This window comes from Dunckerocampus dactyliophorus, chromosome 12 (assembly GCF_027744805.1).
Source record: "Dunckerocampus dactyliophorus isolate RoL2022-P2 chromosome 12, RoL_Ddac_1.1, whole genome shotgun sequence".
In the NCBI taxonomy this organism is placed as follows: Eukaryota; Metazoa; Chordata; class Actinopteri; order Syngnathiformes; family Syngnathidae; genus Dunckerocampus; species Dunckerocampus dactyliophorus.
The window spans coordinates 6,344,205-6,361,009 of record NC_072830.1 but is presented as its reverse complement, the minus strand read 5'-3'; the positions used below and the strand labels follow the sequence as shown (position 1 = coordinate 6,361,009).

The window sequence follows — 16,805 nt, the reverse complement described above, 5'->3', positions numbered from 1 at the left end:
GGAACTTGTTTACAGTATAATATACACACACTTTCAGTAGCCTGCCTATTTTAAAGAATTATTTATTTTAAATAGTTATTTTATGTGTAACGTAGTTGTCTATTAAACGTAAATGTAATATTTGTTTTTTTTTTTTGGGGGGGGGGGGGGTAAGATTTTTCTTTCTTTTTTCAAACAGTTGCTAATACGTTTTTTTCACTCATCAAAAAGCTCTTCCGGGACATACTTCCAGAATAAACGTCATAAGGCAGGCGGAAGCCGTTTGCGTGCCAGGCTTCTCATTTCCGGTTGTCAGGAGCGAACACAAGGCCACGTTGTGCTATCGATAACTCATGAAAAGACGTCTTACTGTTGCTAAAACTCACACTAAACACGTTTTAGAGATCTTACGCAGGCTTCAACGTCACGCTTTCAGAGGGCTGTAGCAGACTTGGCTTGCATGCTTTCTTTTATCCCGGCTAGCAGATTAATGTAATCGAGATAAATTAGCAGGATTTGCTGCAGCAGACACGCCAACGCCTTCCTGTTGACGACCGGAGCACTTTGGATTCTTAATCTTCTTCTTCTTCCGACGATGGTTTTGTTGAAGAACTTCCGTCCTCCCACCGAGGGAGTCAGGCTCCAGCAAGCCGACACCACTGCGGTCATGGACGGCAACAAGTTGGGGTGCGGGACGCTCTACGTCGCTGAAACGTAAGTCAAACAATTCATGACTCTTTTCGCTACTAAAATGCTTATTTACGACTTGCTGGTGCGATGTAAATTGACCTTGTGTCGTTATTGGAAGCACGCCGTTTTGAAATAGTGTTTATATTCGAGTCACAAATGCAATCTTTGAAAAAAAACGGAACTTCCGGTGTAGCTAATGTAGGAGTGGGCGGTTCAGTGCTTGCATGACGAGATCGATATTTTTCAGTTATGTTTATTTTCACAAATATGCAGTTTTTTGGTATGCTATTCATATTGTTACCCTGTTGATATTTTTTTTACTGTTTGGGGGCAAAAAGCCAAAGGATTTGAATGAGCGCCGAGTTTTTGCTTTTGCTTATTTTGCACTTTATTTTGCTCACAAAATTGTATGTAATTGCAGGGAACAATTGTATTAATTGCGGATATTGTAGTGTTTACAATTAATTGAAAAATAGATATTTATACATTATATACTTTTATTTTTATTTAATATATATTTATTACACAGTTATATATATATATATATATTTTTGTTTGCATAACATTGTCCTGTGTATTATTCTGATAATGAACAAATTAAAGGCAAAAATGACAATCATTTAAAAAAATGACTCCGGATCAGTAATACTGGCCTTGTGTTTACTTGGTATCGGATCAATACCAAAATTTGTAATATAGCCCATTCCTAGTTGGTGACTTTCAAAGTAAAATAAAAAAAAATACACGTATGAATAAATTGCTCAGCTTCAGTGGAAGTTTCAGCTTCACTGCTAAAAGCAAATGGTGTCTTTCTGACTCTGAAGGCGACTGTCATGGTTCGACGGTGCCGGGCTAGGCTTCTGTCTGGAGTACCCTACCATCGGTCTGCACGCCATCTCCAGAGACGTCAGCGCGTACCCTCAAGAGCATCTCTACGTCATGGTCAACGGAAAACTCCGCGGTGAGGCCCGCAGCCTTTGCATACAGATGTGGAACTCCTCATTGTCACTGGTCCGTCTTTTCATTCTTCCCTCCCAGAGGAGGAGAACGAGGCAGAAATGGCAGACAAGGCACCTGATGAGGAAGATGATGGCGCCAGCAGTGACGGTGACGATGATGAAGACGGAGCCATCACCGAGATCCGATTTGTGCCCGGTGACAAAGCTGCATGTGAGAACTCGTTAGGATTTCTATAGTGGTTATCTGAAAGAATTAATACACAGTACACATACAGTCATCCCTCGTTTAACATGGCTAATAGGTTCCAGACCCAACCGTGACAAGTGAATTTCCGCGAAGTAGGAGTCCTTATTTCTAAATGGAATATTTTTGTAGTTAGAGTATAGAAAACCTGTTTATGACCTTCTAAATATGTTTATTTTTTTACATTAGAGCCCTCTAGACATGAAATAACACCCAATATAGTAGACAGAATAAGAAATAATATAGACTAAACGTTGCCATTGGGAGAGGTTTTGGGGGGTGGGGGGGACTTCCTGTTTCTGTACAGTACACTAAGTCCCCAACTTACGAACATCCGAAAAGCGAACATTCGGAGATACAAACACAAGCCGACTGGTCTATATTTTCATATGTTTTGCCTTATAAGTCCATATTTATTAATATTTAAGTCCATATTTCACATGCTTGACCAGTAGAGGGCACCGTGACACTGATAATGGGACCAACAGGCAATGAAGACCAGGGGGAGGAGACGTGAAGAAAAGCTAAGTTGTAGCTGTACGATGCAACCCGGCACAGCTTGTGATTAAAGTTTATGAAGAGTTAATAGGCCTGCTTAATTCTACACCACCCACAGAACACTACCTCTGTTAGAAGAGTCTAACAACGACGACGATTTGTCCTTTTTTTCAATTACTACTCCTCCTCCTCCACCAACACGACGTATGCTCGACCACTCCTCTTCAAAGGTAAATAACCTTTATCATTACATATTATTAGATCATTTTTATTATTGTTTATTTCATTAATTATCCTCGTTTAATATTACTACTACATCCAAACTCATATTTACATACATACGCATATACTTTATATGTATACACGTGCATGTTGTACCTATATCATTGATAATATTACCTTTTCCCCTACTTAAGAACAATTCGACTTAAGAACGGTCGTCTGGAACCAATTGTGTTTGTTGGTTGGCGAGTTGGTGTACTTCCTGCGGCGGTGTCTCATCAGTGTAACATTACTGGCATCTAGTGACCAATGTGGAAAAACTAAACATCACAACATGTCTTTGAATGCATCTTCTGAATGCCTTATGTTTGTATTTTAGTTCATTTAGCCATTCTATGCATGAAAATGCTTAATTTGGCATTTAATGATGCATTTAGAATTTTTCTCAACCTCCCAAGGTGGACTAATGCCAGCCATATGTTTGTACCAAGCAACGTTCCCACCTTTCATGCTGTGTTAAGGAACTTTATGTATAAATGAGCTGATTAGCTGATTCAAAAAATGGAATCATAATAGCCTTGATTGAGCCATTACAAATTGACACAAGGCATTCCTCTTGTTTTGGAAACATTGGAACAAATGCCTGTACTTTTTCTAATTACTACGAACAGCAATGATTATATGCGTGTTTTGTGTTGTGTTTTTGTAGTGTACTTTTATATATTTAGTGATATGGACATGTGTGTCTGCAATAAAGTTGCTGTCTAATTTAGCCCAAAAATTAATCAAATTTGCTTAAATATGCACATTTTTGACTAATAGGCCGTAGTTAACCACGAAACAACATGATTTGTGAATCGGTATGTTTTGAAAAACTGAGCGTGAAGCCGAAAGATTCGAAGCGTGACGTGGCGAGGGACGTTGGTAGTTTTAATAGTTTTACGCGCAACAATATTTGAATTTAGCTCCCATCTTTCATGAGATGAACTCAAAGATGTAAAACTTTTTCCATGTACACAAAAAGCGTATCTCCCTCAAATGTTGACAAATCTGTGTTCGTGAACACTTAATCCAGCATGGTTATTGCACAGGCGTACTGTAGGCTGGCCACAATAAAAGGCTTCTCCAAAATGTGCAGTTTTACTGTATTGGAGGTCCTGGGCCGGTCTGATTATACAGTACGTGGTCTGTGGTTGTGAGGCCGGTTGGATGTACTGCCAACTTATCAGAAACATCTTATGGTAGCGAAACGAACGTTCACTTCACGGGCAACAGCTCCGGTGGATATTACTGCAGGCAGCATGACTATTGCATGCTCTTTTATTGTGGCCAGCCTAAGGCGTACTTGTTTGATTGTGATGCGACACTTTCAGATCGAACCAAGTGGGATATTTCCTACTGAACTCCAGTTTTCTGGAATGTTGCGTAAATGTATTTCTTATGCTACTTGGGTAACATGCTCAGTGTGTGTGTGTGTGTGTGTGTGTGTGTGCGTGTGAGCAGTGGACACCATGTTCACGGCCATGTGCGAGTGTCAGGCGCTGCATCCTGACCCAGAGGACGACGACTCGGACAACGACTTTGAAGGAGAAGAATACGATGTGGAGGAGGCCGGTCAGACGCACACGCACACGCACACACACACACTCACATTAAAATGCAATCGAGTGGGTCTAACATTTGACGTGCGTTTCTTTCCTTGTGCGTCTCTGGTTGCCGATGTGGGCTCGCCACAGAGGCTGGTAAGTCATGCAGCAACTCATGCGGCAACTTTACTCAAACCCAACATTTAAACACATCATCTTAAGCATTCGTCTTCTCTCCGTCCCGGCAGAGCATGGCCACGCCGACATCCCCACCTTCTACACGTGCGACGAGGGTCTGTCGGCACTGACGCAGGAGGGCCAGGCCACGCTGGAGAGACTGGAGGGCATGTTGGCCCACAGCGTGGCTCAGCAGTATCACATGGCCGGCGTGCGAACGGAGCAGAGCAACGCCGAGTTTGAAGGTTGGACGGCGCCGTCATCCATTCATACAGTATACTATACCATGTCACTGCGGGCTTGACCGGGAATGCATGTTGTGTGCAGACGGGATGGAGGTGGATGCTGACGCTGCGGAAGCGGGTCAGTTTGAGGACGCCGATGTGGACCACTGGTGAGTCACGTCTCATATCTCACATAAGACTGCTTTTATGGACCGCTCCCATGTGTGCAGATGGACGTCATCATGAGAGCTGCAGTTCGTCAAGGCCCTCAGCACTTCTGTTGACGCTGTCAATCATCCCAGTAGTCTTGCATGTGTGCATGTCGTCATTGGAATTATCCATTCCTGTCAAACAAGTTGTCTTTGTATCTAACACCAACCTAACATGTTGTATCCTTTTTGTCGTAATTGTCAATAAAAGATTAGTTTTTGTAGATTTTTGTTTACTTGACTGCTTTTTTTTTTATTCTAACTTCACCAACCTATCAGAACATTTTAATATGGATGTGACTGAGGTAGCAGAGTTCAAAGGTAGCTGTGTTGGAATGTCAAACATGCATCCTATTGTTTAGAGTCACTGGCCACTTCATTAGGTACACATCTACTGTGAGCTTTTGTACCACCACGAGTGCATTAGTACTTTTTGTATGGGACCTTTTTACTTTGGGTACCTAATGAAGTGGCCACTAATGTGAGGCTCATTATTTTAAAGTTACAATCTAATAAAAGTCACATAAAATGTTGTAGTTTGTGCTCTTCCGGTCAGATGGTGCTCAGTAGGCTTGTCCAACTTCAGACGTGTACAGAAGCTGCTCACTTCCTCTTCGTGGTGTCCAGAGGCGACTGAGAAGACACTTTGCGTGACAGTTTGTCAAAGAGCAGCACGGAGAACATCATTCCTGCAAGAACGGCAAACACGCTAAACGGAAGCAGGAGACAAGGGGTTATCTGAGGAAACAGGAGAGAGTCTCACCCAGCAGGGGTCCCATCCAGTAGACTACACAGTATTCCAGCAAAGAGCTTCCAGTGCAGCTAAAGAGTGTGGAGAAGGCCAAGGCTGGATTGAACACTGCTCCTGTCGCACTGCCACCTGCAAGCACACCACGTCATTGCAACTGTCATGTATTGTGTCAGAGTGCAGACTCTCAACTTGGAGCTGCACTACCAGCATCAGTGGACGTAACTGACGCACAGCAAAGTGCACAATAACAAGTGACGTCATACCTGCATAGACCACCGACGTGATGACTGCAGCAATAGCGTGCACGCGGTACTTCTCCTGTAGGGCGCGTGTGTGCGTTACAGCCGTTTGAACGGCGAACGCGCACGCGAGCTCCACGCACGCAGCCGTGTGCGGAGGCGCGCGAATGGCGCTAGCGCACCAGAAGCCGCTCAACGTGTGGCGCGTGTGTAGGACGGACAAGCCCCGCCCCCACATCACCTGCACCGCGGCGCGCGCCGCTCCGGCGGCAACAAACTGACACGAGATCCTCAGAACCGCGCCCGTGCCCGTGATCCTGGAGCGGTACGCGTGCTCAAGCGTGCCAATGGGGTTGCCTGTGGCCCCTCTAAAGGTGAGGCCGTGGGTCACCGCCGCCAGGTATGTCAGCGTCAGAGACACACCTGCTGGGACCACGCCCATCTCGGACAGCAGCCTGAGCTCGTGCGTGCAGCAGCACAGCTGGAAGGTGGACACGAGCTCCGCAGCGTACACGTGCACATACGTGCCCGCGAGGATCCGGCACATGGTCCTTCGGGTGACGTCACTCAGGGCTACCATGCCCACCAGGACAGCCAGGGACACCGCGACGTCTGCAAACATCTTCCGCACAAAGACGTCTTCTCCGCGGCTGTTGCTGCTGCCTCTCCTCGCTGCCCTGTTTGGCTGCTGCTCCTCTCGGCCGGGGAACGAGGCGTGCAGCCTGGGACGAATGAGATGCAGCGACCCTGGCTCACATGAGACAGGAGTGGCCTTCCCCCCTCACCCTCACAGGCGATAAATGTAAACAAACAGAGAACTTTGTCCATAAATGTTAGCCATGCGTTAACACTGATGAAGTGTTACATTTCAGTGGCATTTGGCCACGCCTTCTTTTAGGCTAATCATTGCGTCATCTCATTTGGACGTGCAGTGCAAGTGTAACCGCTAGATGTCGCTGTGTCCCCAGTCATCAATTCTAGTGTGTCTTGCTTGGACTGGGTAGACTCGGCTAGACTGGACCTAAATGAGATCCTCATGGATTTGATTACTTCACCGTTTGGAGGAATGAAAGCAAATCCGATTAACTTTTCTACAGGTCGTAAGACTCAGCAACCTCCTTCTTAGAGCAACTGTAGTTTCTGTGGCAGAATGCTGAAAAGACTGTAATGGCATAATAGGAACACTGACATTAATGATAATAAATCTATGACGAATGTGAGCTATGATACATTTATGGTTGTAGTACGTAACTAAAGTACTTGTGAAATATGAAAAAGTGTCAGGTGGACATCCGTCACGAGGGCGTGGTCGGTCCTGCGCATGCTCGCTGGCCACTCTTCAGTGCCGCCGTAATGCCCCATTGTCCCTGAACGCACCACCCGTTCTCCCTGCCATCCACCTCGTGGTGTTTAAGGAACACCCATAGCAGCCAATCAGCAGCGAGGAAGAAGAGGGACCGACCAACGGCGTGGCCACTTTGACGCTGAGGGGGCGGGGAGTGCGCTGCTGGAGGCTCCATGGTGGCTAGCTAACAATAGGCCGGGACCAGAGGCTGGGCTCGGCTTGAGGCAGGAGGACGGTGGAGTTCAGCAGACTTTAGCACACGGCGTGGTCCGGTGTAGGTTATACATCGTCCCTGTTACTCTCCCTGGATTCTGATCAGCAAGCACACAAAGGGTGAGACTGTTTATTTTTTGTACTTTTCCAATCAACTTATAATGAATGTTCTGTCGTGATGTAGAGACGTGCGGTGGGCTGACTGGACGGAGGGCTAAATGACTGGAAGCTGCTGTTTTTTACTCTAATTGGCCGCCTCGTTATTCGTCTTTCAGCGTCCCGCAGGCCTGTCTGTGCACCTTGTTCTTGTGCCCATGTTAGCTTCATTGCAGCGTAAAGTGTTGGTCGTGTTGACTTCAATGAATGAATGAATGAAGACACTTGGGCAGGTCTGTTGCTACCTGCCTCTGCTTCGCCATGAACTTTATGACACTGTAAAGACAACAAGGCGCCATAATATAGTGCAGACCTCCGCCAAGGCTTGAACATTAACAGATGGAAACGTGTTACATGGCATCCTCGTGCTAAATGCATGTGAAAGTTATCTGGATCAGATCTGGATTCAACTTGGTTTCATTGCAGGTCCTAACAATGTAAGACTAGTTGCCAAAATTTAATGGAAACATCCTATCTGTCAAATAAAGAATGAAGAACAGATGAATACAGCCAAACTTTCCTGGTGGAGGTAAGGTTTAATCTTCAGTAGTGGTCCAGGAGGAACTGTCTGATGATGGTGAATGTTCCCGGTAGTGATTTGTCTGACACGCCGTTTCCACACACCTCAGCATTCAGTGTTGTCCTCCTCATCTCCTCATTTAAACAATCAATAATCAATGAATGAGCACATCCGTCTTCCCACTCTGAGTTGCATAGCACTTCTGCTTTGATCCTCAGCAAGAAGAGTTGCTTCCTGCTTGAAGAATCCACCACTTGCTCCTGGTTTTCCCAATGCGGTGCTCTTCTTCATGTGTGTGTGTGTGTGTGTGTGTGTGTGTGTGTGTTCCTTCCTGGGTGCTTGCTGTGTTGCTCCTCAGGCTTGCAGTCCTCGTGTGGCTACAGTGTGACACATGCAGTGAAGCAACACTAATGTGGTTATCTGCAGTATAAATACTCTATCATGCTCTCTCTAGCTGTCCAGAAATATGTCACTCACAACTTTCTTGCTTTGAATTGAGATTGCGTTTCTTTGGGATGATTCCGATTTCGATTAATTGAAACAAGCTTCAGATTAATTGACTGAGAAAGTAATTGTCAGTTGCAGCCCTAGAAATAAATAGCGAGAATAAAAATAATCCAGCAAGTCCAAAACGTGGCACAATTGCTCACTCAATAAGTAAAGATGTGGGCTGATGACTGATAGAATCAGGGCAGTGGAGCCAACTCGCCCTGGCCGGCGAGGCTCACTGCAGGACAGGGAGCGTCAGGAGGAAGTGTCAGCCATCATGCCAACGAGGAATGAGTCCTTGAGTAAAATGTGAGTGTTTTTTTGGGATGCAGCTTGTAAACCCAGCATCATTTAGAAATAAGATTTTAATTTTTATCAACCCATTCATTCCCAGCCATTTTTCAACAGACAATCCCTTCAGTACTGGCCATTTTAGACGATTTTGCCTGATATTTCAAGGCACACAGAATATTGTGTTCTATGGCTGTAGACACATAGAACCTGTAAAAAGAAAGATTAGAACCCCGTCTTTCATCAGGAAAAGTTTGTTTCTACCTTTTTTCGTTCTTTAGTAATCAGTAGTAGAACATAGGTAAGTTTCAGGAAAATATCAGTTCCCGACTAGAAAAGGGAGGAAAAACAGCTTTTTGTGAAAGATGCATTTCAAGCATAACTTTTACTTGGACACAAATATTTTTTGCGTTTGTGACAACTCAAATATCTAAACAACTATACCAACATAAACGGCACAAAAAAGGGGTTGTTTTACGTCACAATAGCAATTTATTTACAAATATACAAACACCATGAACTAGTTACAATTTTCACTTTTGGAACTGAACTGCCGTGTGTGTGTGTGTGTGTGTGTATGTGTGCGCGTGCGCGCATGTGCATGCGTTAAAATTTCCCTCCAATGCGTAACCTTCTGCACGCTACACTCCTCCACGCTCTGTGTGATTTTTCTCTGTTCACATGATCCCTGCCGAGCTCTTCCCAAATGCACTGCTGCCACATGCTCTGAAGTGAAATGCATTCATGCGGAGTTGCGTCATAACCCCTTTTTGCCTTTTACGCAAAAAAAACATACAAGATTTATTAATACATTGTTGGGATTGGGCATTTGGGTTAAAAAAAAAAAAACAACGTATAACTACGCCTTTTGATATTGAATGAGTTAATTTATTGTGCTGACCTAGTCCAAAATTAAGTCTCTCTCGCTGCCTTCTCCTAGCCTAATATCATCTAATCCCTCACAGAATGAGTGAATTATTGAAATGTTTTTAGCAGCAGTCGACCCCTCTGTAATGCACTTTACTGCCATCTACAGGTCTGGAGTGGAACGTTGTCAATTGCAACTTCACAACTGTTCATACATACAACCTGAATCTACGTGTGTTTCATTCAGAGACGAGTTTAAAATGAACTGCAGCGCTTTGTGGCAAACTGGGTTTTTTGTTTGTTTTTTAAATTAATTTGTTGTGTGAAGCTACTTCCTGGTTGTTTTCCCTTTGTCACCTCCGAAAGCCACACCTTGCAACCCCAACCAAAGGGCATGTTTGATTTGATTTGATGTTCACACTTGGACACACATGACACCACCTTGTCTGTCCAACAGGGCACTTTTTTTTCCTAATGCAGCCTGTCAGCGTGTCCTCTATGTGCACTCTGCTAAGCAACACACACACCGTATTAGAGAGACGTGCAACATGTGTTGGATTTCTGAACATTATGAGTCCGTTTTTTTTTTTTGTAATTACAGCAGAAGTCAGGAAAAAAACATGACGTGTGTGCGAGAGAGCATGCTGCTAGAATGTGTGCGTGAATCCTGCCGTGTGTTATATGATTAGCAAAAGCTTCTGATGAAGCAACTGTCACTGAGACTTGTCATGTGTGTGCGCATTTAACATAAGTGATCAAGACACACACACACAGGCTTGAAGGCTAAAAGTAGATCCACAGGTGGTGAAATGTAGCATTAGCCTGCTGTAATGGCAGCTTAGCAGTAGATAAATCTTGTGTGTGTGTGTGTGTGTGTGGGTTGTGACAGTAAGGTGTGAGTGTGTGCACAGCTGTCAGCCTTCTGTTCATCCTCCACTTCTGTCTTTTCTCCTCAACCTCCATGACATTGCATCGGCGCGACAGGAAGGCAGACTGAGTGCGTGTTTTAAATGACAACAATGTGTGGTGGAACCTCGGGGTTTTTTTGTATGCATTGTCAAAAATACAGTCAAACCTGTCTTAGCGGCCACCTTTTATAGAACGGCCACCTGCCTATAGCAGCCACTGAAAAATCCTCCGCAGCAAATTTACATGTTATAGACCCTGTGTATAGCAGTCACCTGTCCAACGCGGCCAGCGGCCACCCATTTTGTCTCCCTTGGTCAATATCTGACCGCATATAGCGGCCAAATTACCAACTCAAGTAGAAGCTTCATGCACGAAAAAGTTTTGTTTTTCAATGAAGCCGTCGTGTGTAGACTTTAATTACTGAGTCCTAGCTCAGTCACAATCATTCACAAGATCCACACAAACTGTCAGTTGTTCCACATAAAAAAACGTCTTCTTTTGAGCTTGCTATTTCCTGGTCAAACATGTAACTTTAACCAAAACATTACCGCAAATTAGGCTGGGAACAGGACGTGCTCCCAGCGACGCTACAATAAATAAAAAAACATACGCTAGCATGCATGCGGCAGCGGGAGCAAAACTGAGTTCGGTTGTACTTAATTGAAGTATTTTAGAATGTACTCACGTTATTTTTCATCAATCCTCATCCACAAATCCATCAAAGTCCTCATCTTCTGTATTCGACATAAACAAAGCCGTCTTCTTTTCCGTTCGCTACTAGTCTGTTAACTTGTCAGTGTTATTCAGCTCCGAAGCAAAGAAGGAAACTTCTCCTGTTGCTTCTGCCAACTTTATTTATTGAACGCGGCCACCAGACAGCAGCTCAGAACACACACATCTCTCAGCATCGTCTCTCCTTCCTGCTTGCCCACAAGGCAAAGGTTAAACAAGCCCCACTACATAGCTGTCCAGCCAATGCCTGTAAGAAATGACACCGTTTATTTCCTGGTGTGCGCTGGTCAATACTGTAATGCCGCTTGTTGTGGGGAAGGAGAGACTCACGTCGCTGATGCACTTTAATGGCTTTATTAACAGCGGAGAACACTGCAGGACTTTACATCCACGCCAACATAAACACACTTCCCAACTCTCTCGAAACTCACTGCTCGCACTGAGCCTAGCTCTCCTGCTCGGGACGCCCACCGTCACTTCCCGTCACTTCCTGATGAACTAAAGCTGTAATGACACTCTGCCGTATAAAAAGTAAAATATTAAAAACAAGCGTAAGACATTACTAGCACAGCTTTGTTCTGTGGGTCGTGGATATATTCTATCAGTTATTATTAAGCCTCTAGCTTCCTTTTAGTAAGTAAAAACCTTGGCTATGATTGCACTACATTGTCATGTAGACCTACAAAGTACACTTGGAAGAACAAGAGCTGAATAAATGTATTGCAACTGATGTGAAACTGATGAGGGGTAGGATTAAATAAGCTTTGCTTCTTCCTTCTCCTTTTTGGACATGCAAAATTGTGAATTGTACTATGTGATGTGCTACTGTTTGACTCATGCATGTTCAGGATTAAAACCATGAACCGTGATAATAACAAGCCTAGTAGTGCTGTACAACTTTTATCCGCAGTCCGCAGTGCCCTCTACTGGTCAACATTATTATTATTATGATTATTTTCCCGCCGCACGTTGGCCAATACAGGAACAGCCTGGAGATCGGGAAGACCTGGGTCGATTCTCCCCTGGGCATTTCTGTGTGGAGTTTGCATGTTCTCCCCGTGTGCGCATGGGTTTTCTCCGGGTACTCCGGCTTCCTCCCACATTCCCAAAAACATGCAGGTGAGGTTAATTGGCGACTCTAAATTGTCCATAGGTATGAATGTGAGTGTGAATGGTTGTTTGTCTATATGTGCCCTGCGATTGGCCGCCTGTCGCCCGAAGTCAGCTGGGATAGGCTCCAGCATGCCCCCACGACCCTAATGAGGATGAAGCGGTATAGAAAATGGATGGATGGATGGATATTATTTTCCCCCTTTTTTTCTTTTTTTTCCTCTACTGGTCAACATTCAAACTGGACGCCAACCTGTCTATAGAGGCCACCTGTCTATAGCGGCCACTTTGGCAGACTCCCTCTAGTGGCCGCTATAGACAAGTTTGACTGTATGTCTTGGTTGAACACAGCATCCACGCGTCTCGGCAAATAATGGATAGTTTTAGAGTTGGGACACAGAAAGATTCCATCTCGTTTCTTCCTCCTTTCAACGCTGATGAGGCGTTCAAGCACACTGCGTATTTGTGGATGTTCTGTGTGCTTTTTTTTTCGGCAAAATAACCCACCATGATGCCAAAGAAAGTTGCAAGTGCCAGAACCTTTAATAAAGATAGTGAGAAACACTGTTGAACTCAACAAAGAAGTCTTTGCAAAGTACGAAGGTAGCGTCTGTTTAGGCCTGTCATGACAACTGATTTTGCCGGTCGATAATTATGCTACAAATTATTGATAATATCGATTATTGACGACTTTTTTTTAGACTATTTTTTCATTGTTGTCATGAGAGGTGTAATTCACATTTGAACCACTAGATGGTACACAAGCATAGTGCACGTGTATGAGCCATATTGGCTTGACACAGAAGTTGCCTGTATGTTGTTCACAACTTATGCCATATAACCGTATTGAATGGTTGCATTTCTTTTGCACTGTAGCGAGCAACACTGTCTGTGAGCCTGCACCAGTTTGCACTGTTTTGTATATGTTTACATTGCTGACCTAACGCGTCAGTAAGTGTTGACTGTTGGGACAAAGGCGTGCTGCCCGAGTCACTTTTTTCCCATTTGAGAAAACTGTCCTTGTCGGTCGTCAGTGTTCATGCGCTCACCTTGTTCATTGTGTTTAAAACCAAAATATTCCCACACTGGGGCTTCGGCTGTGGCATTTGCCTCCGAAACATCGCAGTGTATGTTGCCTCACGAAGTACTGTAACTGCTAACCCTCCGTATCCACTCACTAGTAGCCCCGCCTCCACAAAGAGGCTGAATAAGATGAGGACTCACTCTCTCCGTTCATTCCGCTATAGAACCAATGCGCACAGACCGATGCAGAATGAACCCTCTTGTCATCCAGCCAGTGTGGCGCACAGACACGAGCAGATGAAACACACACACAGTCATACATGCACATGTCAATTTATCGAGCACGTCATAATTATCAACCTTTTTTATCATTTGATTAATCAATTTAGAATGTGAGTGTGAATGGTTGTTTACAGTATATGTTCCCTGCGATTGCCTGGCGACCAGTCCATGGTGTACCAGGGTGTACCCCGCCTCTCGGCCAAAGTCAGCTGGGATAGGCTCCAGCATACCCCCACGACACTAATGAGGATAAGAGGCATAGAAAATGGATGGATGGATTAAGCGATTTATTGACTATCTTGACAGGCCTACATCTGTTATAATAGCAATGTAATGTGAAGGTTCTTCATTTAACACAGGTTGCAAGGGGAACGGTTTAAGTGAGACTCATAACAGAAAGTGAGGCTGGCCAGTGTGTGTAATGATGATGACTGTACTCGCTGCTGAAGTTTACAATAAAGTTGAAATGAGCAAGTACAAAGCTCTAACCATCCACTCTGTGAAGTTAAGTTTGTAATGGACCGCTTTGCTATCAGAGAAGTAGTCAATGATCACACAATTTAAAAGGTTTTCAAATTGTATTTAAAAAAATGGGAGCAGTATATCTGGTTTCACCTCTGGACTCTAGCATCGACCAGGAAGCTCGAGGAAAGATCCCAGAATGAAAGTACAGAGAGTCTATATAGCCGTTGCCCCGCCCAAGTAGAAAGTGAAAGTTAAGCTTGTGTGACAGAGTGAGAGAACAATGCACATGTTGTGTGTTTGCCTCTTGCCCCAGTATTTTTCCATGAGTCATGTCTAAGTGTTGTGCAACTCTGTGGTGTGTGTGTGTGTGTCAAGAAGGCCTTCTTTGGGAAGCTATTAGAGTGACAATGCACTGAGCTATTAGAACAGGGCTGTCCAAACTTTTCCACCGGGGGCCACATGGTGAAAATTGAAAGGACGCAAGTTCCACTTTCATATTTTGTAAAGCAGTGGTCTCCAACCTTTTTTCTTGAGTGCTACTTTTACAAAATGAAAATGGCCAAGAGCTACTCATTTTTGTAACATTCATTTTCATAGCTTATTCCAACCCAAACAAACCGGAAAGTGCTTGTTTTACCAGAACATTAACAAAATGCTGGCATCCACAACTCACATTTTGGATTTCAGAATGCAGGTTTTTCTAGTGTTCTCATATTATGTACTCATAACCTGAATGAAAAGCACCTGTTGTAAATCAACGCATGTAGATATGCTAAGTTATACTGCAGGGGTGTCCAAAGTGCGGCCATTTGTGGCCCACGGCTGTGATTTTATTGGCCCACAGCACAGTCTAAATATTTAATTTAACGAGGAAACTTAAAAAAAAAAAAAACAGCAGCACTAAAAATGGGAAAACCAAATAAAAGTCAAAATATTAAGTAAGAAAAGAGTTGTAATCTAGCAAGGGGGAAAAAGCCATCATTTCACAGGAATAACAGCAAGAAGTTTAAATATTAAATAACTTTTTTTTTTATTAAGTCAAAAACAATGAATAAAGTTGTCATTTTTTTAAACTTAGGTTGGGGGAAATCTATAAGATGGGAATAAAGTCAAAATATAAGGACAAGAAGAAAGTTGAACTATGTGGAAAATTATACAACATTTTACTAGAGTAAAGTAAAAAAGTTTTCTAATGAGAAAGTTGCAATTTTATGAGAATAAACTTGTGAAATGGGGAAAAATATTATTTTAGTAGCAATGTTGAAATAAAGAAAAAATGTTATTGTTTAAAAAAATATAGAGTTATAATTACAAGGAGAAAATTTACAAGAGGAAAGCTGAAATAAAATAGTTGGCAGATTTTAAAAAAACAAGAAATGGAAAAATCTGCTGTAATTTTACGGGAATAAAGTTAAAGAAAAAAGTCATGATCGAATGAACAACAAAAGTCGCAATTTTACAAAATTAAACTCGTATTATTATGGAAAAAAAATGTCATTTTTAGCAGCATTTCACCCATATTACAAGGGTAAAATGCATTTTTTTTTCTAGCGTTACATATAACTTCTTAGCACATCTCCTATGTGTGTTTACAAAATATCAAAGTGGCCCTTGCATCCTTTCATTTTCCAGTATGTGGCCCGTGCTGGAAAAAGTTTGGACACCCCTGTTATAGTGTATATTTCAAGAAAAAAAACTACATCTCAGTTGTGTGATGTAGGTGCAAAAGCCTATTATTAGAATCAACTTTGGTATTTGCTCTTTTTTTTATTTTTCAAATATTTCAACGTTTCAAAAATCTTCATAAATTTTCCTCTCATAATATTATGACTTTATTCTCATATTTTCACTTTATTCCCATATTATTATAACTTTTTCCCCAAATTAAATATTTCAAACTTTTTTGTTTCTCATATTACTACTTAAAAAATCACATATTTTTCGTTAATATTTCAACTTTATGCTACTAAAATGAAATAAAATAGTTTTAATAAAACGAGTTTATTCTTGTGAAATTGTCACCATTTTCCAGTTAATATTAAGAAAAGTCAAATACTTTGACTTTATTCTCCTCACATTCTCACTTTTTACACAACAAAATGTTTGAAAATTACGGCGTTATTGGTTCGTTTGTTTTTTTTTTTTAATAATATCACAACTTTAAAACAGTCTTTTTCTTGAATATTTCAGCTTTATGCTACTAAAATTATTTTTTTTACATTATTCCCGTAAAATTACAGCTTTCTCATTAACTTACAGCTTTTTAATATTTTCACTTAATTCTTGTAAAAGTACTGCTGAAATATTCATTTTCGCTATTTTTTTTAAAGTTTTGTTGTTAAATTATATTTTTAGAATGTGCCACAGGCTGATTAAAAAAAAAAAAAAAAAAAACAACCCACTGCGGGCTGCACATGGGACACTCCTGTATTAGAATGAATCTGAAGTGAAATAATAATAATATGGAACATTACATTTCGGTTTTTATCTGACCGTTTGGAACGGATTCGTTACGAATACCAAAGTTCCACTGTAGGAAAAATGGCAACGCTGTAGAAAAGAGCGCAATGTGCATGCCGGGCCACTAGTTGGCGATGTCACTGCACAAAGAAACAACACACCTGC

The 16,805-nt window shown here is 42.6% G+C and overlaps 3 protein-coding genes across 5 annotated transcripts in view; 2 read left to right on the top strand and 1 right to left on the bottom strand.

Moving 5' to 3' along the window:
- Window positions 1-273: 273 nt before the first annotated feature.
- Window positions 274-5,120, top strand: clns1a (chloride channel, nucleotide-sensitive, 1A). 2 transcript variants are annotated; one of them, XR_008573154.1, is made up of 7 exons: window positions 274-693; window positions 1,494-1,630; window positions 1,708-1,839; window positions 4,096-4,334; window positions 4,427-4,600; window positions 4,683-4,749; window positions 4,810-5,120. XR_008573154.1 is itself a non-coding variant. In XM_054794276.1 (7 exons), exons 1-7 carry the CDS (start codon window positions 575-577, stop codon window positions 4,751-4,753), a joined length of 750 nt encoding a protein of 249 aa, XP_054650251.1. In that variant the 5' UTR covers window positions 274-574. The 2 variants fall into 2 exon arrangements, 1 of the variants encoding a protein (XP_054650251.1); XM_054794276.1 differs by lacking the exon at window positions 4,810-5,120 and having other exon boundaries at window positions 4,096-4,206; window positions 4,329-4,334; window positions 4,683-4,753.
- aqp11 (aquaporin 11) lies at window positions 1,225-6,644 on the bottom strand. Its single transcript, XM_054794275.1, has 3 exons — window positions 5,803-6,644; window positions 5,552-5,668; window positions 1,225-5,477 (listed from the first exon to the last, which is right to left on the bottom strand). Exons 1-3 carry the CDS (start codon window positions 6,398-6,400, stop codon window positions 5,392-5,394), a joined length of 801 nt encoding a protein of 266 aa, XP_054650250.1. The 5' UTR covers window positions 6,401-6,644; the 3' UTR covers window positions 1,225-5,391.
- pak1 (p21 protein (Cdc42/Rac)-activated kinase 1) overlaps window positions 6,094-16,805 on the top strand; it is a 28,676-nt gene continuing 17,964 nt past the window's right edge. The window contains exon 1 of one of the 2 annotated variants that reach the window (XM_054794273.1): window positions 6,094-7,456. The gene's annotated coding sequence lies outside the window, so the exon portion shown is untranslated. The remainder of the gene's footprint in view (window positions 7,457-16,805) is intronic. The other variant, XM_054794274.1, reaches the window with a different exon arrangement.

Coding starts and splice junctions, on each gene's coding strand:
- clns1a (XM_054794276.1), top strand. CDS start 575: ATGGTTTTGTTGAAGAACTTCCGTCCTCCCACCGAGGGAGTCAGGCTC. Junction 1,840..4,095: donor GCCCGGTGACAAAGCTGCAT/GTGAGAACTCGT, acceptor GCGTGTGAGCAG/TGGACACCATGTTCACGGCC. Junction 4,601..4,682: donor GAGCAACGCCGAGTTTGAAG/GTTGGACGGCGC, acceptor TGTTGTGTGCAG/ACGGGATGGAGGTGGATGCT.
- aqp11 (XM_054794275.1), bottom strand. CDS start 6,400: ATGTTTGCAGACGTCGCGGTGTCCCTGGCTGTCCTGGTGGGCATGGTA. Junction 5,669..5,802: donor CACGTCGGTGGTCTATGCAG/GTATGACGTCAC, acceptor GTGTGCTTGCAG/GTGGCAGTGCGACAGGAGCA. Junction 5,478..5,551: donor CTGGATGGGACCCCTGCTGG/GTGAGACTCTCT, acceptor CCGTTCTTGCAG/GAATGATGTTCTCCGTGCTG.